The 25,927-nt window shown below is 52.0% G+C and overlaps 1 protein-coding gene across 3 annotated transcripts in view; it reads left to right on the forward strand.

Moving 5' to 3' along the window:
* The window catches only part of CRACD (capping protein inhibiting regulator of actin dynamics), a 112,891-nt gene that overhangs the window by 79,191 nt on the left and 7,773 nt on the right, over window positions 1-25,927 (forward strand). For all 3 annotated transcript variants that reach the window (XM_054163155.1, XM_054163138.1, XM_054163144.1), the window contains exons 5-9: window positions 12,665-12,800; window positions 15,371-15,538; window positions 16,995-17,063; window positions 19,994-20,176; window positions 21,816-25,260. In XM_054163155.1, the coding sequence (XP_054019130.1) occupies window positions 12,665-12,800; window positions 15,371-15,538; window positions 16,995-17,063; window positions 19,994-20,176; window positions 21,816-25,260 (4,001 nt within the window). The remainder of the gene's footprint in view (window positions 1-12,664; window positions 12,801-15,370; window positions 15,539-16,994; window positions 17,064-19,993; window positions 20,177-21,815; window positions 25,261-25,927) is intronic.

Here is a 25,927-nt window from a genome sequence, read left to right on the forward strand (position 1 = left end):
CTGTCAGGGATTTCTCATTTGGCACAACTGGAAGCACAGTGCCCAGAACCAAACAGTGATGTGGGAACTCTGCCTCATGCCTCAGCAGTGAGGTGAAGGTGTTGCAGCCCCTGTGAGGCTGTGAAAGGCCTGCCTGCCTTTTTAAACATGATGTTTTCTGTTTAATAAAGGCATTAAGTGTGGAATAGATCAGGCTGCACAGTTTAAATCACCACAAGGGCTCAGCAGATGTGAAGGGTCTCACACCTCCAGTGGAACATTTCTTTCTGGGCCTGTGATTTGTGAGCAGTTCTCCTGGCTTAGCCTGCTGGAAGTGCTCAGAACTGAGTTTTGCCTCTCAGGTTCCATGGTGCAAACGTGGGTGGGAGCTGATGATCATTTTCAGTCTGCAGGTGCTGTTTGCTGTGTTACTCATTTACAGCAAGCAGGCAGGTTCAGTGCAGTGCCTGAGATTGCTTGGGGGAGCTCAGCTTTGCCAGCAGCATGGCTCTTTCTAGTACCATGTCAAACATCTTTGCATTCAGTCCATAAATAGGTGAGGTGAAATGATGCACCTGTTGCTTGGCAAGTTGTCTGACAGCAAATCCACTCCCATGCCTTCCACTGGTCTTGCAGGAATGGACCAGAGCAAACACAACTGCTAGCACACTTAGTTAACAAAAGCCCTGAGTGGGTTTATAAAACCTTTGACTTCAAGCTCCTGCAGAGTTCTGTTTACAAAATAATTGTGTTTTGACATCACAGGATCACAGGGTGGTAGGGATTGGAAGGGACCTCAGGAGATCACCCAGTCCAAGCCCCCTGCCAGAGCAGGACCATAGAATCCAGCACAGGGCACGCAGGAACACATCCAGATGGGGCTGGAAAGGCTCCAGAGAAGGAGACTTCACAACCTCTCTGGGCAGCCTGCTCCAGGGCTCTGTGAGCCTCACAGGGAAGAAGTTCCTCCTCCTGTTGAGGTGGAACCTCCTGTGCTGGTGTTTATATCCATTGCCCCTTGTCCTATCCCAGGGTGCAGCTGAGCAGAGCCTGTCCCCTCCCTCCTGACCCCCAGCCCTCAGATATTTATAGACCTTTACTAGATCGCCTCTCAGCCTCTCCTCCCCAGGCACTGCTGCAGTCCCTTCAGCAGCCTTGGAGCCCTCCCTTGGACTCTCTCCAGCAGATCCCTGTCCCTCCTGAACTGGGGAGCCCAGAACTGGATGCGATATTCCAGGTGAGGTCTCACCAGGGCAGAGCAAAGGGGGAGGAGAACCTCCCTGGATCTGCTGGACACACTCTTTTGAATGCAGCCCAGGACCCCATTGGCTTTCTGGCCCCCAGGGCACATTGCTGCCCCATGCAGAACTTGCTGCCCAGCAGCACTCCCAGGTCCCTCTCCCAAAACTTTCATCAAAGTTCCAATTTCACAACAAAAGTTCAGGGCTGCTCCTCTTACCTTGGCTGAGGAAGCACTGCAGCCCTGTGAGGAGAACTGATCTATCTGCAGGTGTTTCAGGTGGGCTTTTGGGCAACGGGAGGTTGTTATTTTGGGGAGGAGGCTGCTTCAGGTAGGCAGAGGCAAGCAAATAGATGACTGGAGGCTAAGCAAGGCCTCTGCGTTGCTTCCAAGCCCTAAGCTGGTGTTTCACTGTGTGCTGCATTGGCTTACAAGCCCACTCAGAGCTGATGCCTGAGTCTCTCATGGAGACTGCACTGCCTGGGTGGTGCAGACATCCCAGCAGCAATTTAGCTCATCTGCATACGGTGTAGATTGGCTGAATTGAAGGCAGCCCCAGAGATCTGCCTGCCCATCCTTTCTGGCAGATACTTCCTGGACTCATCAGATGCAAATGAATTGCCTGGTACCCTGATGTATGCACACTTCAGCCTCTCTGCATGCATGCACAGGGTTGTGCACTACCCAGCTGGGAGGTTTCCTGGTTGCAGTTTGCCTTGCCCTGCCTTGTGAAGTACTGAAATTCCTTTTCCCACCTTTTTTTATGGCCCTTCTTGAGTTCATGGACTTACATCTGTGTTCATTAACTCTCTGTCCTAACCTCAGGAGCTGGCAGGTGGAAGGGTTTATTGCATGACAAGGTACTGCATTTGTGGAGCTTCTCTAGAGTCCTGCAGCAGCTTCTGTTCCAAGGCTGGGATCTGGCATTTTATGAGGTGTGATATTTGTCATGGTTGCCACTAAGCAAGGACTGTGAGGGCACACCTGAAAGGACACCTCTGTGGTGCTCCACAGGAGGTTTGTCATTCTGGGTTGATGTGCAGAGACAGTGGGGAATTAATTTTTCCTTGCAGAGGGTACAGGAGAGTGACTGTACAGGGCTGCATGCAGTATTTCAAGGACCTGGAATCGGACCTGCCAGGTCTTTAAGTCTCAGGTGTGACAACATTGATCTTCTCCCAGGGAAAAGTCTCTCAGCAAACATCAGTCTCTTAAATGTGGCTGGCTGTGAAATGGGAGCCCTGTATCTGTATATCTGCAAGTTCTGCACCATCCCTGTGACAGTGGTTCTCAGGGGGCCTGCATGAAGCCATCCTCAGCACATAGAAGTCACAGAATGTTATGGATTGGAAGGGAACCTTGAAAGATCCTCTAGTGCCACCCCCCTGCCAGAGCAGGGTCACCTTAAAGAGCTTAGTTCTCTCTATATGCTGAGCAAGACTGCCTGTGAAGAAGAAAGTAGAGAGCTTTCCTGTCTCAAACGACCTGGCCCAGTACTTGCTGAGCCTTCACTAGCACAAACTGCATTTGGGTCTGGAGCATAGCTTGCCCAGCTCTTTGCCTTGTGCTCCAGAGCTGTGCTAAGCTGTAGAGCAGTTGCTGCTGATGAATTCAGCTTCTCTCCTGCCTGTGGGCACCACCTGCATTCAGCAGTGTGATTTCTCCAGGAGAATTAGCTCTTCACAGTGAGGGTGCCAGAGCCCTGGAGCAGGCTGCCCAGAGAGGCTGTAGCCTCTCTTTCCCTGGAGACCATCAAAACCTACCTGGATGTGTCCCTGTGTGACCTGCCCTGTGTGATCCTGCTCTGGCAGGGGAATTGGACTGGATGCTGTCTGGAGGTCCCTTCCAACCCCTAACGTCCTGTGACGCTGTGATTCTCTGCCCCGTTTTGGCAAGCCAAGCTGGTATTTGCTGTTCAGGCTGTAGCCTTGTTGCACTTAATCAGGTGATGGAGAGAGCTCTGTCATTCCATTGGCACTTCCATCGTTGTAGAAAGCAAAAGCATCCCTGGGCAGACACAAAGCTTGGTTGCTGACAAATTTACCAGCAGAACTTCAGAGTCACCTGTCCTTGACAGCTGTCCTGGCACCTTGCCAGCAGAGCTCCATCCCAGAAAGGTAATGAGGATGATGAGGGGACTGCAGCACTGCCTGGGGAGGAGGGGCTGAGGGACCTGGGGCTGTGCAGTCTGGAGAGAAGACTGAGAGGGGATTTAATCAATGTCTATCAATATCTGAGGGCTGGGGGTCAGGAGGGAGGGGACAGGCTCTGCTCAGCTGCACCCTGGGATAGGACAAGGGGCAATGGATGGAGACTCCAGCACAGGAGGTTCCACCTCAACACAAGGGGGAATTTCTTCCTGTGAGGGTCCCAGAGCCCTGGAGCAGGCTGCCCAGAGAGGTTGTGGAGTCTCCTGCTCTGGAGCCTTTCCAGCCCCATCTGGATGTGTTCCTGTGCTGGATTCTATGGTGCTGCTCTGGTAGGGGGCTTGGACTGGGTGATCTCTTTGGGTGCTTTCCAACCCCTGACATCCTCTGATCCTGGGCATACATGGAGCCAAAGGAAACTCCTTCAGGACTTCTTGTGATGTGTGCCCAGTGTCTTCCTTCAAAGGCAGGGTGAGTTTAAAGCAAGTGTTTTGCTCAGCTCTCATCAGCAGGTTCTGCAGATAAGCAAAAGAAGCAATCAAAAGTTTCCTGAGCAGAGCTGGGGCACGGAGCACACTGTGTTCCCAAGCTGTGTCAGCAGCTTCCTTGCCTTGGACAGGAAGTTCCCAGAGGGGATGCCCTGGGGTGGCAAACCAAGGACACGGTGCCAAGGATGCAGCACAAGTCAGGTCATGTGTCTGCAGGGAGCTGCAGGTTGTGCTGAGTGCCTGTTTCCTGCTGAGAACTGAAGTCTTCTCAGTTTCTCCATGCAGTCTGTCTGCCAGAGCCAGGAGGGAGTTTTTCCACTGGAGAAGAGCAGAAGGACTGGGAAGAGGTTAAAAAAAAAGTTTTCTGTTGTCCTTTCAAGAGGCTTTCATTCAGTGATTTGCTGAAGCTAATTGTTGTCAGAGGCTGGGTGAGTCCAGGTGTCACAGACAGTCTGAAGGTGGAAAGGAGATGGTTTCATGCTAGCCACCAGCTTTTATAGTGCAAATGTGGCCTCTGCTGAAGAGAGGCCAGTGCCAGTGATGGAAATCATGTCAGTGCTGACAGGGGGCACCTGCACAGCTTATCTTTTAGTAGGTACTTGGCTTTTAGTGTCCTTCCTTCTAGTGTTTTTAGAGGGGATATAAAGTGATCAAGATCTGATCAGTCAGCTGAGTTGTGGCATCAGCAATAAGTCCCAGGCAGCTGCTGTTGTATCTGACCTGCACAGCATAAATTCTGTGTCTCAGTGGCCACAAAGGGCACAACACAAATGCCCAGGCAGAGAAAAGGTGGAAGCAGAACTGTCACCATGGCTAGACCATGGTGCCTTTGATAGCCTCAAGTTTGGGAAAGAAGCTGACAGGAAGAGGAAACAAAGGATGAATCACAGAGGGATGGAAGGACAGATCTGGAGGTGCTGAAAGTTGTCCAGAGAAGGGCCATGAGGATGAGCAGAGGGCTGGAGCTGCTCTGCTGTGAGGACAGACTGAGGGAGTTGGGGTTGCTCAGTCTGGTGAGGAGAAGGCTCCTAGAAGTCTTTATTGTGGCTTTCCAGTATCTGAAGGGGGCTACAGGAAAGCTGGGGAGGGACTTTTGAGGATGTCAGGGAGTGATAGGACTGGGGGGGATGGAGCAAAGCTAGAACTGGGTAGATTCAGATTGGATGTGAGGAAGAAGTTCTTCACAGGTTGCCCAGGGAGGTGGTGGAAGCCTCCTGCCTGGAGGTGTTTGCAGCCAGGCTGGATGTGGCTGTGAGCAACCTGCTGTAGTGTGAGGTGTCCCTGCCCATGGCAGGGAGGTTGGGACTGGCTGAGCCTTGAGGTCCCTTCAAACCCTGACAGTTCTGTGAGTCTGTGAGTAGAGGACTCATTGAATGAAGTCTTCACTGACAGAAGGAAGACAAAGCAAAGAGCTGGTCATCTGAATGCAAGGAGGGAGTGATGGCAACAAAGAATGCCAGGCCAGCTGTCGTGTTTCAGTCCCTTTTGAACATTCATCTTCATACCATAAAATGAAGGGTGTGGAAACTCAAAAAGCAGCAGGAGCTGTCATTTTGTCAGGACATCTTCTTAGCCTGTGTGAGCTGTGTGGACTCCTGGGAGTCCAGTTTCTGTTGGCTTTGTGCATCAATAGTGGGAACAGCTCTGAGGGAGCACAGATACTATATAAAATCCGGTTTCTTCTGCAGGGGACCCATCAGGAGCTGCACTCCCTTGGTTGTTTGGACAGGAGAGGCTTATTCAGTGCTCAGCCACCCTTTCTGTGGTTGTTCTTAGCTGCTTATTTACCTCATAAACCAAAATGGTCACAGGCTCACAGGATGCTAGGGGTTATAAGAGACCTCCAGAGATCATCCAGTCCAAGCCCCCTGCCAGAGCAGCATCATAGAATCCAGCACAGGAACACATCCAGATGGGGCTGGACAGGCTCCAGAGAAGGAGACTCCACAACCTCTCTGGGCAGCCTGCTCCAGGGCTCTGGGACTCTCACAGGGCAGAAGTTCCTCCTCGTGTTGAGGTGGAACCTCCTGTGCTGGAGTTTCCATCCATTGCTCCTTGTCCTATCCCAGGGTGCAGCTGAGCAGAGCCTGTCCCTTTCTTCTTGACCCTCAGCTATTGATAGACATTGATCAGCTCTCCTCTCAGCCTTCTCTCCAGACTGAGCAGCCCCAGGGCTCTCAGCCTCTCCTCATGGGGCAGTGCTGCAGTCCCTTCAGCATCCTCTGTCTGTTCTGAGCAGCATGCCTAGCTTGGGAATTTCCACAGGAATCTGTGATCCTCTCCTCTTCCAACAACAACACATTATATAAGTCAAGGCTAGGAGGTGAGAGAGTTTATTCCCTGTTACTCATCTCCTGTATCTCCATTTTAGTCTCTGAATATTTCATTCCAGTTTTGCATTTCATGTGAATGAGAACAACTCATCCTCCCCAAAGGTGGCCTTGGTTACTGCCTGCTGCTCAATGGCATTCCCCTCGTTGCCATGGAGACTGGCCTGGAAATGAGTGTTAATTATATTTCCCTCATCTCTCAAGTGACTCTTTCATAATTGCTCAGGTAATTACCTGACATGTACCTTGAACCAATATGTGGTGATTAAGGGAGGCACACAGGAGAAGCTGCTCGGTCTCCCTCCGGACTCAGCGTTGCCTCTTGAGCAATGCCAGCCTCTGCTGGGATGTTCAGCTCTCCTTCCCAGGGGTGCTTCATGTGCACACTGTGTCCCACGTTACTTTGGAGGGGACACTGCCAAGAGCAGCAGGATGGGTCTTATGATCTCTCCTTAGCATTGCTGTACTACCTGTAGGCATCAACTTTGCTGCCGGTGACAGTGAGCAGCAGGATACAAAGATTCATGGTCCTGCTCCAGGCCACCTCAGGGGTTTCACTGAAGGCTTAATCCCAAGGTCTGGCTTTGGAGCCTCATTTGGGTGGATTCTTATCAAGCAGGCAGATCAAAGTAGTTGTTGGCATAGAACAACTTCCCAAAGGTGCAGATGTGGGGCTTCAGGACATGGGTTAGTGGTGATGGTTGTTGGGTTGTGGTTGGACTGGATTATCTTAAAGGCCTTCTCCAGCAATTCCCTGATCCATGAAAAGTAGCTGCAGATATCTTCAGCTCTTCCTGAAGTGCAGTCTTCACCTCAAACTCCTGAGCCTAATGTTAAAACTTTTAATATCTGTGTGCTGGTTTTTCTGCATGACTCTAGCAGCAGTTGGTCTTATGAAAGTGATTCATCAACACTTCAGCTGTTTGGTTGCTAAATCTGAGAGTGGGGAGGAGGCAAACCCAACAAACCTATAAATGATAGCTTGCAAGGATCTGCCTTGCTGAGGCAGGAAGAATAAGAAGAGTTTCTTTGCTGTATTTGTTTATTCACTGGCAGTGTATTTGTATGTTCATAAATCCCTGAGAGGTGAAGCTGCTGCTGAACGTGAACACAACCAGAGCTAGGCAGCCACAAGATTTTATGGTCCTGGTTTGGGTCCAGGAAATGTCCTGGTTATTTCTTGGTCAATTTCAGCCACTGCTTTGCCACATTTCCACAGGGATGTCCCCCTGGACACTTCTGCTTGGAGCAATGCAGACCAGCAGTAAAAAGTGCTCTGCCTGCTTGGAGCAATCTAGAGCAGCAGTCAAAAATGACCTCCCTGCTTGGAGCTTCACAGGCTCCCCAGCCAGCTTCCCTTTGTCCCCTCCAGTTCCAACACCCTGGGCAATTTTTCTTTTGCTTGCTAGCCCAACCTTTGCCACTGGTTTTTGCCACTCTCCTCATTTCCTTTAGGTGCCTCACTTCTGAGTGCCTTCCTGGCTCCAGTGAGTGCCCTTGATGTCCACCTCCTGCTGGAGACTCCCCTTAGCAGCACTCTGATTTCAGTGTGTCTGAGGCCAAGCAGAGCAAAGCCATGTGTGAGCTCTGTGAGGCTTTCAGCAGCAAAGCAAGCCTGGCTTTCCTGCACTCCTGTCAGCTGAGGCAGAGCCATGCAGAACAAGTTTCTCCTCTCTAAGTCCTGAGGTGTGCTGTGGGAACGAAGGGGGTTCCAGGTCAGAAAAGGCTGTGGTAGAGAGCAGCTTTGCTCTCTCCAGCTCTTTGTTTGCATGGATCTTTTGGTAGGATCTGTGACAGGGTTTGGTGAAACATCTGAGAAGTCAGGGCCAAGGGCAAGCCAGGAACTTGCTCTGCAGATTGAGGTCTGGGTCAAGGGGCTTCGTGGCCAAGAACAGTGGTGGCTGAGCTGGAGACCAATGCTCCTCCAGCATAGCTCAGGCAGGGACCAAACCCCCAAATGAGACCTTAAGTAGAGCTCCTGGAGCCATGTGTGTGGATGGAGGTCCCAGATGGGACTGATCAGGAACATCAAAGCTTAGTAGCGCAGTCAGGGTCCTGATACTTCCATGATTGTTTCTTATGCCTTTAATTATCATTAGTTTAGTTAGATTATTAGCATCTATCAAAGATGCATCAGCTACTTAAAGCTAGGCTTGATCTCTGCTTTAAAAATGCTGACAGTGGAAGTTCATAGGTTGCAGCTCCCTTGATAAAAATCAAACTGGAGCTTTGTCTAAGACAGCCTTGCATGATGGCTTGGAAATGAGCAGGGCTGCCAGCACAGAGGCTGCAAAACAGCTCACAGGCACCAGTGGGGCTCTGCTGGGTCAGAACCATGGGGCTGTGCCCAGAGTTAGTGCCTGAGGTTGGGCAGTTCCCAAAGGTGATGCAGATACATCTTCAGACTAAGCAGAGGAATGATCTCTAACTTTACTTCATGCAAAAGAATCCTTCAACTGTCTTGCTAAGACTCTCCTCTTGCCTGCTCAGCTTGCAGGCACCACGGTTACAGGCTCAGGCAGCGCTGCCTGAGCACAGCTGTAACTCAAAGAGTTAGGCTGTGGCACGGACAAACACTCCCCAGCCAGGCTGCAGCTAGAAGCAAACCTCACATCCCAGCGTGAGAGATGAAAGAGGGGACACTAAAAATACAGCTGAGAATTACCAGTGCATTCTCCTCTGTGCCACTGTGAATGCAGCTCTGGAAGGACTACAAAATGCAATCTGTGTTTTTCATCTCTGGTGCCCCGGGGACGTTCATGTGAGATGCAAAGAGCTGGAATCAGACTCTGCTCTTAAAACAAAACACTGAGTAGTGGCAACCTATCACTGCACTTGGCATTGCCCTGGGGCACTCTTCCTGGAGGTGACTCTCAGATGTCTTTGAAGGGATAACTTGCAGGGTCAATTCCTGGCTACCCCCAGCCTATGGCTGCTTTGCATGCCTTCTGCCTTGTTTAGTGTTAAAAGTTGCTTGATGTCAAGAAGTTGGCTCTCATCTCCAATTATTCCAGAATTGGTTTCCAATGGAAATCTAAGAGAGTGAAAGTCATGAGACTGGGGGGTTTGTGGAGTCAATCTCTACAAGCATGAAAGAACAGAACAACTCATACTGGGCCTTTATTCTCCAGTTTCTATTTCTGACTCTTTAATGTCAGAGTGGGAGGAACATTTATGACACACTGAAGAGGCAATTGGTGGTGCAGGCTTTCTGTGGGACAGCAATGCACTGCTAGAGGTTATGCAAGAGCTGAGCCCTCAGTGTTCCCTGCTGCCAAAGCTCCCCCTCTCTGAGGACCCCACATTCATCTTTGAGAGGAGAAAGAGCTCTGGAGAAAAGTGGGGTCTGAAATGTAACAGCCACCAGGACTGAAGTAAACTTAGCCTCTTCTCCTGTGCATTTTGATTCCTGCACATCATAGACTCACAGAATTGTCAGGGTTGGAAGGGACCTCAAGGCTCAGCCAGTCCCAACCCCCCTGCCATGGGCAGGGACACCTCACACTACAGCAGGTTGCTCACAGCCACATCCAGCCTGGCTGCAAAAACCTCCAGGGATGAGGCTGCCACCACCTCCCTGGGCAACCTGTGCCAGGCTCTCACCACCCTCATGGGGAACAACTTCTTCCTGACATCCAATCTGAATCTCCCCACTTCTAGTTTTGCTCTATTCCCCCCAGTCCTATCACTCCCTGACACCCTCAAAAGTCCTTCCCCAGCTTTTCTGTAGCCCCTTTCAGATGCTGGAAGGCCACAATAAAGACTCCTGGGATTCTTCTCTTCTCCAGACTGCACAACCCCAACTCCCTCAGTCTGATTCCATAGCAGAGCAGCTCCAGCCCTCTGCTCCTCCTCGTGGCCCTTCTCTGGACACGTTCTCTGATGTACCTCAGGGAGGAGGCCCATGGCAGTAGATGCTGTTGAAGCCCAGGTCGCAGCTGCCAGGCTCCTGCCAGCAGCTCTCTGGCCATGCAGCTGTATGGAAGCTTGTGTCTGTGTTTGGCTAGCCAGCACAGGAGGCTGTGTGTGGTTGTGAGCTGTATTGTTAGGGGGATTGTGTGGTTAGTTTTTAAGTTAGAACAACTCTAAGAATTCTTTCCTGTGAACTGTGAATGCTAAGCAGGCACAAAAGAGGTGATGGGAACAGGTTGGACTCAATGATCCTCGAGGTCTCTTCCAACCTTAGTGATGCTGTGATACTGTGATATGAGGAGGAGAATAAAGGGAGATTGGGATACCTCACCCAGTCCTGACTTGGAATACCTGGAGCTGATGGAAAATTGCCTCCTAATCAGGATCCACTGCCCAGCACTGGGTGGCTGATGGGAGTCCAGAGAGCAATCTCTCTGCTTTGAGTATGAGAAAATAGTAAATGTGTGCTTTGGAACTGCAGCTGGAACATGGTGGCTGGGTTGCAACACATCTTCAGAGAGAATGTCTTCAGGGGTGTGCTAAAAGTGCTTTGTATTTTGGTGTAGCATATCCATAATTCATTGAATTCAGTCAGGTTTGTGGCAGTGAGTCAGATGAAGATTCAATTATTTTCAGCACAGACAGCCTCTGAAGTGTCATCATTGTTTTACCAACAGAAGTGCTCAAAAACTGATGCCACTGTTTGCCACAGCTCTTGGAAGGGATAAGGAGTTGGTAGCACCTCTAAACATGGCTGTGGTGAAGCCCAGGTCCCTGACAGACCACAGAATCACAGACCCATACAGTGGCTCAGGTTGAAGGGAGCTCAGAGTCTCAGCAGCCTCCTACTGAACAACTTCTTTCTCAGCTCCACTCTAACCCTGCTCTGCCTCAGCTTCAAACCATTCCCCCTTGGCCTCTCTCCAGACACCCTGAGGAGAAGTCCCTCTGCAGTCTTCCTGCAGGATCCCTTCAGGTGCTGGCAGGCAGCTCTGAGGTCCCCCCAGAGCCTTCTCCTCTGCAGGCTGAACACCCCCAGCTCCCTCAGCCTGTGCTCACAGCAGAGCTGCTCCAGCCCTTGGAGCATCTTTGTGGCCTCCTCTGGGCTCATCCCAGCAGCTCTGTGTCCTCCTTCTGCTGGGGACACCACACATCTGTTGAAAGCCACTCCTGCTGCCAACATGCCTTTAATTGAGGAGAGGGCTCTGGAGCACAGCCTGCAGGTGTGGATTGTCAGGATGTTATTGCAGAGAGGCTGCTGAGGAGAGCTTCAGAGATGGGAGCGGTGGCAGCAGAGAAGGAACCTCAATTATTCACACTGTGCTGGGGCTTAAAAGAAATCCAGTTCTTCCAAAAGGAGGACAAGAGGAGAGTGGGGAAAAAAAAGCAGTGGTGAAGGGCCCTGTGTGATAGAATCTGTCAAGCTCACAGCTGGGAAGATGTGAAGGGATTGTGAGCTTTGAGTCAAGGAAGAGACCTTGCAGAAAGTTCAGGTAGCCTGGAAACCACCTTCAAAGCTACTTAAACTTGCCTGTAAAAGAAACTAGGTTACTGCCAGGTGTGGATGTGGCTTCTGCCAAGGGATTTTAGCCTACATAGACATTTAGGCAAAACATTTGACTTTTTTAGCTGCTTTTTTTGGCCACGTAGCTGATAATATTGGCTCAGTTCTGAAGGCACTGGATACCTGCAAACATTCTGAGGGACAGAGCAGAGAGGAGGGAATTGACTGCAGGGTTGTCTCTTGTGAGTGTTTGATGTGTTCTGACAGCCTGGGGAATGTTTGTTTTGGTAGCAGGTTAGTAAGAAAACAAAAGTGACCAAAAGCTTTGGAAGGTGCTTGGCCTCAGCTCTAGAAAACAAGAATGTGTGATGTCAGCTGATGAGGGGGAGAGAGAGAGAGATGCTGGATGTGTTTGGCATGGCCCTAACCTGCCCTTTGTGGCCACTTGTCAAAGTGAGTTGGACTTTCAGTGGTCATGTTCCTGTGATCCCAGGGCACAAGGAGCTCCCAAGCTCTTTTAGGTGACCCAGTGTCCTAGAGGAAGCTTTCAGTGGCATTTGTGCTCAAGCAGCCCAGCAGGCAGCTGTGTGCTGGCCTGCACCCAGAGGAGTTGGGCAGCAGGGCAAGAGAGGGGATTCTGCCCCTTGGCTCTGCTCTGCTAAGACCTCACCTCCAATCCTGCCTCCAGTTCTGGTGTCCCCCAGGACACAGAGCTGCTGGAGTGATAGGACAAGGGGCAATGGATAGAAACTCCAGGAGTCCCTCTGCAGCCTTCCTGCAGGATCCCTTCAGGTGCTGGCAGGCAGCTCTGAGGTCCCCCCAGAGCCTTCTCTTCTGCAGGCTGCACACCCCCAGCTCCCTCAGCCTGTGCTGACAGCAGAGCTGCTCCAGCCCTTGGAGCACCTCTGTGTCATCCCCTGGACTCCAGCAGCTCTGTGTCCTTCTCCTGCTGGGGACACCAGAGCTGAAGGCAGGATCTGGTCAGAGCAGGGCAGCCCTGATCTGAAGGGTCACTCTCATCCTGAACTGCTGTGCTTACTTCCTGTTTGAACTGTGCTTTCCAGGTCCTCCCATTATTCTATGGGCAGTCGAGCCTTCTCCCATGACAGCATTTTCATACCTGATGGGAGAGCAGAGAGTGACCAGGCCATCCAAGCAATGTCACAGGAGAACGTCCTAGGGAAAGTCAAAACTCTCCAGGTAAGAAAGGATGAGTGGGAATGACACTGACACTGTGGTGGGAAATGGCCTGCAGAATGTGCTGGGTGTGGGTAAGGTGGCTTGGGGTTTGCTTCCAGCATCCCTAGGGCAGGTTCTCAGCCATGTAACTTATTGGCCAAAAGCCACATCCATGGTTTGGATGAGCTGCAGGACAGCTGGGGGTTGGGTCCTGGAAGGTATGGAAGTGGTGCAGAAATGTCTGCATCTTGTGGGGCTCATCTGAAGTGAACTCATGGGTTTGGCACATCCTGATCTGTGTCCCTGAGACCCACAGGTGTGGTACTGAGGGGAAAAACGAGGAGGGGAGTGGTGTTGGTGGCAAGGAATGGCACAGAGACTTCTCTGCCAAGCTGGCTGAGTTGTTCTTTTATGTCATGACATTCTCTTCCTTCCTTTCCTCCCTGTCCTTTCAAAGGCTTTCAGGAGAGGTGGATTTATTTCTCTCTCCAGAGCACACAGCACATAACCAACTCTGTAAGCAACACATTTAGGTCTTTGCTTCCAAAGAGCTTTACCTCACCCCCTTTCTTTTTTCCCCCAGAACTCTGTTTCCTTGGTACTCTCATGGGGTTTGGCTTTGTTTTGCTTTACTTCTTGGACATCTGTAAGATTCCCAGCTCTGTGCCTTCCCAGGCCCTGGAGGAGCTGTCCTTCAGGAGCAGGTTTCAGTTCATTGCTCAGGATGCTGACTTGTCCTATCAGTCCTGGTAAATGTTTGGTGCTGTGCAGGTCTGGCTGCCCTGTAGCTGCCTGGTAAAACACAGCTGATTTCTTCTGCCCCCAAAGCCTACCCAGGCTCCAACTTCTCTAGTGAGTGAGAGATGCTGCACTGGGGGCAGATCTGGCCTTCAGGATGGAAATTGTTCCCTCTTCCTGCCTGGTGCTGCCAGCAGGCAGAGCACCTGAACAGCCTTCTCTGTGCTGCCTGGGGATGAAGTCTGCAGCAGAAAGCACAGTAGCACAGCTCCCCTTTCCCTCTGTGCTGGCTTTTTTCCCCAGCTCTGTCCCCCTGGCTCAGGTAGGTTCACTGCATGCTGCTTTCCAGGCTAGAAACCAGGCTACTTTGAATGACACTTGGCAAACACAGGAGGCAGGCTGGATGTGGCTGTGAGCAACCTGCTGTAGCGTGAGGTGTCCCTGCCCATGGCAGGGGGATTGGAACTGGCTGATCCTTGAGGTCCCTTCCAACCCTGACAACTCTATGATTCTATTTTGGACTCTTCAGAATCTTTCTTGAAGTAAAATACCCCAAGGCACACACTGCTCCAGCCCTGGAGAGTGGAAGAGTTCCCTCCCTGCATCTTCCCCCCCAGACACCCGTGGTAGCACTTCTTGTTTTCCTCCTTCTCAGGAGGTTCACAGCTTAACTCTGCACCTAGGCTGCTTTCTGAAGCCTCCTGCTGTGTAACTTCTCACTCGATGTTTTACAGCTGCTTCTTCCTCTTTGACTTTCCAGCTGTTGATGTGGGGTGGTTTGCTGCTTCAGGTGTGCTGCAGGTTTTCCTTTCTGGATAAAGTGGACTCGTTTTCACTGACAGAACAATTAGGGGGACTGGGTTTTCAGCCTAGCAAGGAAATGATAAGAGAGAGACTATGACAGGCATGAAATCATGAGTAGGGCTGAGAAAATTGAGGACAATTATTCAGCCTTTCCCAGCAGGAGAACACGTGAGCAGCACTTGAGACTAGTTACACTTTCAAACCAAACCAAATGCATAGTCAGGCTGGAGAACTGCCTGCCAGGCAGCACTTTCATGGCTGAAATAGTGATAAACCTTTGAAGAGAAAGGCAATAAAATAAATAAAGGACAAGTCCACAACTAGCAACAGACAGCAAAAGTCCTCAGATGCCACAAGGAGCATCCAGGAGTGTGGGCAGCAGGGAAAGAGAGAGGATTCTGCTCCTTGGCTCTGCTCTGATCAGACCTCACCTCCAATCCTGCCTCCAGTGCTGGTGTCCCCAGCAGGAGGACACAGAGCTGCTGAAGGGAGACCAGAGGAGGCCACAGAGATGCTCCAAGGGCTGGAGCAGCTCTGCTGTGAGCACAGGCTGAGGGAGCTGGGGGTGTTCAGCCTGGAGAGGAGAAGAAGTTGCCCTTTTGGGGCAGTTTCAGCTTCCCAGTGCACCCTTGGCTCCTAGCCCTGTTTCTCTGCCACACTCAGGCTTCATAATCAGCTCTTACAAACACAGCAAAGAGAAGAGATGCTTCCAAAAGCCACAGCAGGCCTGCAGAAGTTGGCAATGCTGAGAAGAGCTGAAGTGCATCACCCAGGATCAGAAATCATGCAGCAAATCCCTGCCTGGGTCACTTTGTGGGGAGGAAGAAGAGGAGGTGGGTGCTCACCATGCTGCAGCAATGTGAGCCTCGGGTTGATCTGAGTTTGGTTTGGGTTTTTCTTCCCCCTCTAGAGTCAGAGGTTGCCCCGAATGTTTCTGTGCAGCTGTCAGGTGGAGAGGGGCTGCATGTCCACCTGGCTTGCTCCTGTTGTCCTCACAGTGTGTATTACTAGTTTTGGAGGGTTCTTTCTTTTCTTTTCTTGTGTTTCAGCAACAGTTGGCCAAGAATATAAAGTTTGGACAGCCTCCACAAATGACAGTTTCTGTGAGGGCCATGGAGGAGGAGGCAACTGCTAGCATGGAAGAGGATGTGTTGCTCAGTGCCCCCATGGAGATGGAGACTCAGCAGGACACAGTGATCTCAGACAGTGGTAATAAAGTAAGCACTTTCAATCAGTGTGTTCATGGCATCAGGGCAGTGCTGAGCCAGCCAAGGTCACTGGGGCACAGCAGATGTCTCCAGTGAGGTGCAGCAGAGCCCAGCAGGCTGGTTTATGCGGGTGGGATGCTTGCTGGACTGGTGAGAAGCGTGTGCTCCTGGCATCCTCAGATGGGTCCCACATAATTTCCAGGTTGCATGCTTGCTCTGAACTTCCAGCAGGGCAGACACCACTCACAGCACAGCCAGAAAATAAGACTTTCTGACTGAAAATGTCTTGAAATATGAACTTCCCAGCATGGAAAGCTGTGCACAGCATCAGCTGGCAGGAAGGAAAAGTCATTCCTAAAGGAGAGGGGTCTGGAACTTGACTCCATCAAGTGTTGGGTCTTGGGCTAAACACCCATGTTTGTCATGGAGAGGACCCAAAGCCAAGGAGGAGAAACCTTGTGAGCATGCTCCCTAAATCTACACACCCAGGAGAATGGGGACAAGGGGGAGGCTTGGGGAGGGATGGTAGCTTTCACTGCGTCGTAAGAAGAGGAGCCATCAAGAACCTGGGGTTGAACCTCCTTGCAGCAGAGGTAAAGCCTGATCAGGTTGCTGTGGAGGCCAGGAGGAAATCAGGTCACTAAGGGGTGGCTGAAACCCTGCAGAGCTGTGCTCTTCCTTTTGATTTGAAACCTCTTGAGGAAGTGCCAAGTGCTCTGCTTTCTGCAGTGCCTTGCACAAAGAGCTGCTCCTGTACAGGCAGCAGGGATTCAAGGAGCAGCTAAAGCAAACTCCTGGCATTTAGGGACAGGAATTGTTTCTCCTGCAGTGACAGGAAACAGGGCAGAGATCCTCCCTGCACATGCATGGTTGCACCAGTTGTGGTGGGCTGAAAATTGCACACACACACACACCCTTCACCATGACATTTGCTAGCCCAGCCCAGGTGGAAGCAAAGGAAGTTATTTCCAAGCACAACTACAGCCTGCAATGGAATGCCAGGAATATGTACCAAATACACAATATTTACAGGGATTTACAATAATAAACAGCACAAGAACCCCCCCTGGTGAAAAACAACCCAGGGGAGCTAATAACTTCTCCTTCCCTACCCTCTTGACACAAAGGGACAAGATAAAAAGCAGAGAGAGAGAGATTGTGTTAGACTTAGCCAAAACAATGCAGCCAAGGCCAAGCAGAAGCCAGTTAGTGTCTCCCAGAGCAAAGCAGCAAATGAGAGAGAGATTGTTGTGCACAACTTAGTTTATCTCTCCAATGGGTTGTTTAGAACTTCTTTTCCTTGGGACACCCAGTGGTGATTCAGTTGCCTTTTACCACTCTCTGCTCAAGAGCTGTGGAAAATTCTCGAGGTACAGCCTCAAACTCCCACACAAGCCCTCTGCACTCTGTCTGTTAGATGCTGCACCTTTTCATGCCCAGCTGTGGTCATCTCCTTGTTTTCTAGTTCCCTGACCCTGCAGAGCTTGTGAGAACATTGAACTTCCCTGGAGCAGGACGTGGAATGGAAGAGAAGGTAAAAGAGCCTTTACAGCTGGCTCCACTGAGGCACTTCCACTGTGGCTCTCAGAAGCCTGTCAGGTTTTGTTTGGTACAGACTGGATTGCTTCATTGATCATCCAAGAGTTTGTGAGCACTCTGCAGCTGGGAGGCCAGGAAACAGGCAACAACTGAGCTTGGGAAATCCCTAGGAGCTGGTTGCAGGCAGCAGCAGAGCTCAGTCCCTGCCAGTCTTGCAGCATTCCTGCATCTGATCTACTCAGCACAGAGCCAGCATTTCCCTAAGCACTTCTGCTACTTCGTTGTGCCTGCCTGTAATTCCAGAGGCACATGCAGGCTGTTCCAGCAGCCTGGGAAGAGCTGCTTCCCTCATTAGCATGTCTTGAACCTCCAAAGATTACAGGGCTGCCTTCAAGCCACTGCAGCTCATTTGCCTTCCTTGCAGAAGATGTTTTCCCCTTCCTTGCTTCTTCTCCCTTCCTTGCTTCTTCTCCCTTCCTTGCTTCTTCTCCCTTCCTTGCTTCTTCTCCCTTCCTTGCTTCTTCTCCCTTCCTTGCTTCTTCTCCCTTCCTTGCTTCCTCTCCCTTCCTTGCTTCCTCTCCCTTCCTTGCTTCCTCTCCCTTCCTTGCTTCCTCTCCCTTCCTTGCTTCCTCTCCCTTCCTTGCTTCCTCTCCCTTCCTTGCTTCCTCTCCCTTCCTTGCTTCCTCTCCCTTCCTTGCTTCCTCTCCCTTCCTTGCTTCCTCTCCCTTCCTTGCTTCCTCTCCCTTCCTTGCTTCCTCTCCCTTCCTTGCTTCCTCTCCCTTCCTTGCTTCCTCTCCCTTCCTTGCTTCCTCTCCCTTCCTTGCTTCCTCTCCCTTCCTTGCTTCCTCTCCCTTCCTTGCTTCCTCTCCCTTCCTTGCTTCCTCTCCCTTCCTTGCTTCCTCTCCCTTCCTTGCTTCCTCTCCCTTCCTTGCTTCCTCTCCCTTCCTTGCTTCCTCTCCCTTCCTTGCTTCCTCTCCCTTCCTTGCTTCCTCTCCCTTCCTTGCTTCCTCTCCCTTCCTTGCTTCCTCTCCCTTCCTTGCTTCCTCTCCCTTCCTTGCTTCCTCTCCCTTCCTTGCTTCCTCTCCCTTCCTTGCTTCCTCTCCCTTCCTTGCTTCCTCTCCCTTCCTTGCTTCCTCTCCCTTCCTTGCTTCCTCTCCCTTCCTTGCTTCCTCTCCCTTCCTTGCTTCCTCTCCCTTCCTTGCTTCCTCTCCCTTCCTTGCTTCCTCTCCCTTCCTTGCTTCCTCTCCCTTCCTTGCTTCCTCTCCCCTGGATTGTGCCAAACACATCTCAGGGTGACAGCTTGGTGACTTACAGGAGAGGATGGGGCAGACACTGTGTTTATCCATGAAAGGGAGGCTCACTGAATCCCTTTGCTTCTATTTGCACTTTCTGAAGACAAACATTTGGAGGGCAAGAGGAAAAAGCACCAATCAAATTCCACTAGTCTGTGTTTTGCTGCTCTTTGCTGCCAGCTTGGACACCTCCAGGTTCCTGTGGAGGGAAGGTTTGCTGCAGATCCAGTGCCACACTCATCACCCACGCAGAGAACATAGCTCTGGAGCTGCTCTGTTTTAATGCCCAGATAATTCCATCTGATTTGCTCTTCCCAAGTCCTATCATCTAAATTATTTACAGGTTTAGGTCTCTTTTCCACTGTAAGCACACTTTAAAATGTCCCAGTGTTGGATGTTGCTTAAAACTCTGCCTCTGTCCTTCCTGTTCCCAACAACTTCAGAGTGCAGCTAAACTGTGAGGAAAACAATCAGTTAAAGTTTAAGTTGTTTGTAAGTGAAAAGTAAAAAATGTGTAGTGCTAGAAACAGGATCCTGGAATGGCTCAGGCTGGAAGGGAGCTCAGAGCTCAGCTCCTCCAACTTCCCCTCTCAGCTAGACTCAGCTGCTCAGCCTGGCCTCCAGCACCCCCAGGCAGGAGGCAGCCACAGTCTCCCTGGGCAGCCTGGGACAGAGTCTCAGCAGCCTCCTGCTGAACAACTTCTTCCTCAGCTCCACTCTAACCCTGCTCTGCCTCGGCTTCAAACCATTCCCCCTTGGCCTGTCTGCAGACACCCTGAGGAGAAGTCTCTCTGCAGCCTTCCTTCAGGATCCCTTCAGGTCCTGGCAGGCAGCTCTGAGGTCCCCCCCAGAGTCTTCTCTTCTCCAGGCTGAACACCCCCAGCTCCCTCAGCCTGTGCTCCCAGCAGAGCTGCTCCAGCCCTTTGAGCATCTCTGTGGCCTCCTCTGGCCTCACTCCAGCAGCTCTGTGTCCTTCTGCTGCTGGGGACACGAGAACTGGAGGCAGGATTGGAGGTGAGGTCTCAGCAGAGCAAAGGGGCAGGATCCCCTCTCCTGCCCTGCTGCCCACACTGCTCTGGCTGCAGCCCAGCACACAGCTGCCTGCTGGGCTGCAGGAGGGCTCTGGGGAGCTGCTCAGCACCCAACACTCACAAGCCTCTTTCTTCAGGGCTGCTCTCAACCCACTCTGCACCCAGCCTGGATTTGTGCCTGGGGCTGGTCCAACCCAGCTGCAGGACCTTGCACTGTGACTTGTTGAACCTCCTGCAGTTGGCACTGACCATTTCTCAAGCCTGTTAGGCTTCTTCTGGACGCCAGCCCTGCCCCCAAGTGAGTCCAGCTCACCACACGGCTTGGTGTCATCAGCAGAGATGCTGAGGCTGCCTCAATGATGACAAAGATGTTGAAGAGCACTGGGCACAGGACAGGTCCCTGAGGGTCTCCACCTGTAACTTTTCTTGTCCAAAGTTCATTATTTGTGCAATGGAAGAAAAGGATTCTGAGCAATTTCTGCTAATCACTGGTTTGAATTCAGAGCTGCAAAGGCTTCTCTCTGTGTTTGTTATTGTCTTTGGGGTTGTTTCAATGGAAGAAACAGCTTAATCATAGCTTCTTGTGTTTGTCCCACAATCAGGTCCCTCCAATCAAATCCTCTCGACCCAAAAGGCAGTTCTCCTGCTCTGGCACAATTGAAACTATCAATCTGGATGCAGTCCCCCAGGCTGTTGCTCGTCTAGACAACAGTGCAGCTAAACACAAGCTGGCAGTGAAGCCAAAGAAGCAGAGGGTGTCAAGAAAGCACAAGAGATTAACAAAGGTATTGAACCCCTGGGCAAAGTGTGGGAGGAGGGAGGGTACTGCTGAAGCTGGGTACAATATAGCTGTGACACTGTGTGCCAGGAGCTGCTATAGACAGACCAAGACCTTCAGATGTGCTTAACATTGTTAGAGGTAGCTGTTGAAAGCTTCTTCAACCACTCTGGGGTCTTCAAGGCAAAATACAATGCCTGCTGCTTTGCTTTTGTCTTGAAACCAAGAGAAAGACCTAAACAGGAAACCCTAGCTGGAGAGAAGAGGCAAAGAAGCTTGAATCCAGGCAGTGGAGACAAGCACTGCTTGCACTTGAAGTCCTCTCCCTAGAGGTTTGCACTGGGGGAGCTTTCTGAGTCTGCTGTTTCTAGTGAAGAAATGTAGGTCACAAGGGTCAGAAAGCCAAAATGTAAGTCATGAAGGTCTGAAGGGGATCTGCCACCTTTAATGTTGCTCTGGTAGAGACAGACAGTGCAAAATTTGGTTGGGGGGGAAAAAAGTCAGATTCTCTAGAGCTGGCCTGGCAGTGGCAACATCATTGCCTTACAAGAAGGGGTAAGACTTAGTAGCACAGCTCTGGCTCCAGCTGCAGGGTGAGTGCCCAGATCCCAGCTCTGTATACTTCCTGCATGGCTGTTTTGGGGCTTTATCCTGATACCCTCCTGGTGCTTGTCAATGGGACAAGACTGTTCAGCTGATGCAGGGTTCAGGAGAGGCCACTGTGCTTCCTTCTGCACCACTGTGCTTGCATTCATCACTCTTGCAGTGAAGAAATTCAGTGTACACCTCTTGCCTCTACACCAAGTTTAACTGGAGGCAAATGGTAGCTTCACAAATGGTAGCCAGACAGGGCATGGGCTGAGCAGTTCTCCTCAAGGAAAAGTGCTGGGAAGCACTTCAGGTGCAGCTCAGCCTCAGGGGCAGGGCTTAAGCTGCCACTGGGCTTGTTGGCTGGACTCAGTTCATTGCAGCTACTGCAGCCACATGCCAAGGCTGTGGGGCAAGCATCAAGGACCAGTCAGCACTGAGCACACGCCTGAGTATTGCTGGGGAGCTCCAGCTTCATGTCTCATGGTTCCTGCAGCAGAGCTGGAGTCCCTGCACAGCTAATGGGGAAGATATCCTGGCCCTGGGTTTGTGAAAAGCAACCAAATTGTATTTCCCTGAGCAGAGTCTCTGCTGGTTAGCACTGCAGAGCTCTCCTCTGCATGCAACAGCTTCTGTCTCTGCAAGCCACAGCTAGATCTGCTGTGGAGGAGCTGGCAAAACAATGCCCCTAAGCAGGGGCTCATTATACCAGGCTGAAAGGATGGAGTTCTGAGTAGCAGAAGAGGCCTGCAAAGCTGCTGCTCCCAGGGGGCTTGGAGTGGCAGGGCTCAGCCTGGCTTAGCTCATGCACACCAAACAGTGGCTGGACATTCAGGATGGCACTCTTGCCTCTGCTGAGATGGCTTCTCTCTTCTGAAGGCTGTCCTCCAAAGAGGTGAGAGGTCTATGGTGAGGTGATCCATAAACTGGGGTGGGGGTCTTGGCTCTGGGACTAGGTCATTGTCTGTTTGGCATTTGCCACTGGTGGTTTGTTCAGCGCAGGGAATGCCAAGCCAGCAGGCAGCACTCAGCAACTCCAAACTTGTTTCCAATTGCAGGGCTCCCAAAGTTTAACCATCACAGAGTTTGAGCCAGAGGACCTAGAAGCAGAGCTGTATGGAGACAGATACCCAGGCTACAATGGCCACATCATAGCAGACAAGCTAATCCAGAACAGAAGTGAGCAGAAGCAGCTCCAGCTGGCAGAGGAGAGAGGAGCTGAGGATCACTGGGGCATCCTGGAGGCTGAGAGGATACGGCAGATCGTAGAAATGGAGGAACAAAGGGACATGGAAGAACAAAGGTGCCAAGAACTTGAGCAGATGCACAGGCAGCAGGAGAGAAGGCGCTGCGGGGAAGAGAGGCAGTGTGTCCTTGAAGGAGAGGCAACTCTGAACATAGGAGACCAAGCATCCCATAAGGAGGAGAGAAGGCTGCTGGAAGATGAAGAGGGGCAAGAACTGGAGGAGCAAAGGTACCAGGAACTGGAGAAGCAGAGACATGAGCTGGAGGAGCAGAAACACCAGGAATGGGAGGAACGACAGAGACCAGAGCTAAAGAAACAGAAACACCAGGAACAGGAGGAGAAAAAGAGACCAGAGCTGGAGGAACAGAAACACCAGGAACAGGAGGAACAACAGAGAAGAGAGCTGCAGAAGCAGAAACACCATGGCAAGGAGGAGCAAAAGAGACGAAAGCTGGAGAAACAGAAACACCAGGAACAGGAGGAACAACAGAGACAAGAGCTGGAGGAGCAGAAGCTCCAAGAACAGGAGGAGCACAAGAGGCAAGAGCTGGAGGAGCAGAAGCTCCAAGAACAGGAGGAGCACAAGAGGCAAGAGCTGGAGGAGCAGAAGCTCCAGGAACAGAAGGAGCACAAGAGGCAAGAGCTGGAGGAGCAGAAGCTCCAGGAACAGGAGCACAAAAGGCAAGAGCTGGAGGAGCAGAAGCTCCAGGAACAGGAGCACAAAAGGCAAGAGCTGGAGGAGCAGAAGCTCCAGGAACAGGAGCACAAAAGGCAAGAGCTGGAGGAGCAGAAGCTCCAGGAACAGGAGCAGAAGAGGCAAGAGCTGGAGGAGCAGAAGCTCCAGGAACAGAGACATCAGGAGCTGGAGGAGCAGAGGCATCAGGAAAGGGAAGAGCAGAGGTGCAAGGAGCTAAAGGAGAAACAGAGAGAAGAGCTAGAGGAGCAGGAGAGGCTAGAGCTGGAAGAACAAAGGCAACGTGAGGCTGAAAAGCAGTGTCAGGAGGAAGGAGAAGGAAAGTGGCACAAGGAACACAAAGAACTCAAGGAACAGAATGAAGAAGGAAAACAGAGACAAGAGCTAGAAGAGAAAGAGCTTCAAGGAGCTGAAATAAAACTGAGGCATGAGAAAGAAGCTGAGGGCCTCAAACAACAGAAGAAAGAGGAGGAACAAAGGCAGCATTGGAAGGAGAAGGAAGAGAAGACAGAGAAGGGACAACCCCAGCAAGGAGTGGACAGGAGAAAGAAACGGGAAGAGCATAAAAAACACAAACTCACAAAGCAGATGCACTTGGAAAGTGCAGAGAGTGTGCTGCAAGAGGAGCCAGTGCCACAGGAGCAACAAAACAAACGAGACGGGAACAAGCTGGAGGAGCAGAAGCTAAACACAGAAGGACAAAATCCTCACCAAAACCAGCAGGAAAAGTCCTTAGAAGAGCCACAGGACAAGGATCAGCTGTATTCTGGAGGGGCTGACAGGCATCCAGAAGAGGAGAAAGTCCAAGAAGCAGCAAAGTCCCAGAAGGTCAAAGCAGAAAGAGGAGAGAAAACAGCAGAAGAAGTCCTAGCCCAGAAGCTGAAGAAAGAAGAGGAGGCTCAGGAGCAAAAGCGAATAGGAGAAGAACTTCGGTGGCAGGAGGTAGACGAGAGACAAACGGCATCCAGACCCTTCACGTTCCAGGTGTCCTCTGGAGACAAAGAGATCATATTTCAGAAGGTCAACCTGAGCCCGGTCATGCCCGTCAAAGGCGCAGGCCTGCCTTCTGCGCCCGGCAAGGAGTGCAGGCTGCAGGCTGCCGGCCAGGGGCCCCCCCGGCTGCCGGCGGCGGGGTGCGTGCCCCACACGGCCATCCTGGTGACCGGGGCACAGCTCTGCGGCACCGCCGTCAACCTGCACCAGATCAAGGACTCGGCCTGCAAGTCCCTGCTGGGCTTGACGGAGGAGAGGAGGAACGTGGAGATCCCTTCGCCGGAGAAGGGCCGGAGAAAGCCCCAGGACCCCAAGCCCGGCAGCAGCAGCAAGGTGAGGTACGGCCAGGAGGCGGCGGAGAGCCAGGCGGTGCTGGCCGAGTGGGCATCCATCCGCTCCAGGATCCTGAAGAACGCAGAGAGCAGCAGGTACGGCGAGAGGGAGCGGGGCGGCGGCTGCAGGCACAGCGACGACTGGACCCCGCGGGGACGGGGAGCTCCCCACGGCAGCCTGAGGAAAACCCTCTCTGCCAACGCCAAGTTCTCCATCACGCCGGCCTGGCAGAAGTTCTCGGAAGCTTCCAGAGCCAGCCCGGGCGCCGAGAGCGTCGGCGGGGCGAAGGGCAGCGCGGCAGGGGCTGGGGCAAGGGTCCCCGGCTCCTCCGCCGGCTCCAAGGAGGAGGTGGCCCCCGCTGGCAAGGAGAACTTAGCTGGGAAGGCTAAGGAGAAGGCGGAAGCCCACGGGGACACGGCAGACAGCACAGAAGGCTGTAAATTTGCAAAAGATCTTCCATCTTTCCTTGTTCCAAGTTTTCCTCCTCCTTCTCCGGGTAAAGAATTGTCTCAGGTAGAGCTCCCCAGCGCTGTGGAAAGTCAGCAGAGCAGCAGCACCAAAAAAGCAGACAAAGCAGCAGCAGCAGCAGCAGCAGCAAACGGAGAAGAAAACGTTTCTCCTTTCGGGATCAAGTTACGCAGGACAAACTACTCCTTACGCTTCCACTACGATCAGCAGGCAGAGCAAAGGAAGAAGAAAAGGTACAGTGCAGGAGACAGCTTCGATGGTGTGCCTGACCCGCTGGTCACCACAGACGGGGAGAAAGAAGCCTCTGTTTTTGCTGCAGAAGAGAACACGTCCCCCGGCACGGGCAGAGGGAGCGTCCCCGCTCATCCCAAAGACTCCTCGGTGGCAGCGGTGGAGGCTTCACAGCCACCGGCCACCCCCCCGGCCAGTGCCCAGAGCGCTGTGCCCCTCCACGAGAAACCAGCCAGCAAGTCACTGGCCACGCAGAAACCTGCCTTAGCCCCCAAGCCCAGCAGCCAGACCCCGCCGGCATCTCCCCTCGCTAAGCTGAACAGGTCAAGCCCAGCTGACGTGCCGGGCCCGAGGCTGGTCAAGGCTGAAGCGGAGAGCGGCTGGAGGAAAGAAGACAGAGCCCACCCAGGGCACCCCACACCGGCCAACGAGGGCAAGAATGAAGAGGAAGAAGTCCGAGAAAAGAAGTCATTTTTCCCATCTTTGAGTATTCCCTGGAGGGAGAAAAATGACAAAAAGCCTGAGCCGCCCAAGAAAGGTAGGAGACTGCCACAGGTCCCTTGGCTCTTGCCTGCGTTGCCAAAATGAGACCTGGGGGAAAACATTTGGTCTAAGGCTGCAGTTTTCCCCTCTGTGGGAGCAGGGCTTGGCCTCCCCACACTTTAACTCAGAAAGGCACAAACTCAGGGTGACCTGCTGCAGAAAGTGGGCTCCAGGGAGGGAACTGAGGTCTGTGCGTGATCCTTGGCAGAGATCACAGAAACACTCAGGTTGGAAAAGCCCCTCAGGATCATCAAGTCCAACCATGAGCCCTGCTCTGCAAGGCTCACCCCTAAACCAGAGCCCCAAGCACCACATCCAACCTGCCTTTGAACACATCCAGGCTTGGGGACTCCACCACCTCCCTGGGCAGCACATTCCAATCCCTGACCACTCTGCATGGGAAAAATGTTTCCTACTGTCCAGTCTAAACCTCCCCAGTCGCAGCTTGAGGCCATTGCCTCTTGTGCTGTCACTAATTACCTGTGAGAAGGGACCAGCAGCAGCCTCTCCACAACCTCCTTTCAGGATGTTACTGAGCTGGCCAGAGGGTGGACTCTGTGTGCCATGGCTCATGATGGCATCAGAGCCATTTTGATCATTTGCATTATGTTGTTGATATTTTGGGGGGGAATATTATCCTAGCTTTAAAAAACTTCCTGAGC

Source organism: Dryobates pubescens, chromosome 1, assembly GCF_014839835.1.
Source record: "Dryobates pubescens isolate bDryPub1 chromosome 1, bDryPub1.pri, whole genome shotgun sequence".
In the NCBI taxonomy this organism is placed as follows: Eukaryota; Metazoa; Chordata; class Aves; order Piciformes; family Picidae; genus Dryobates; species Dryobates pubescens.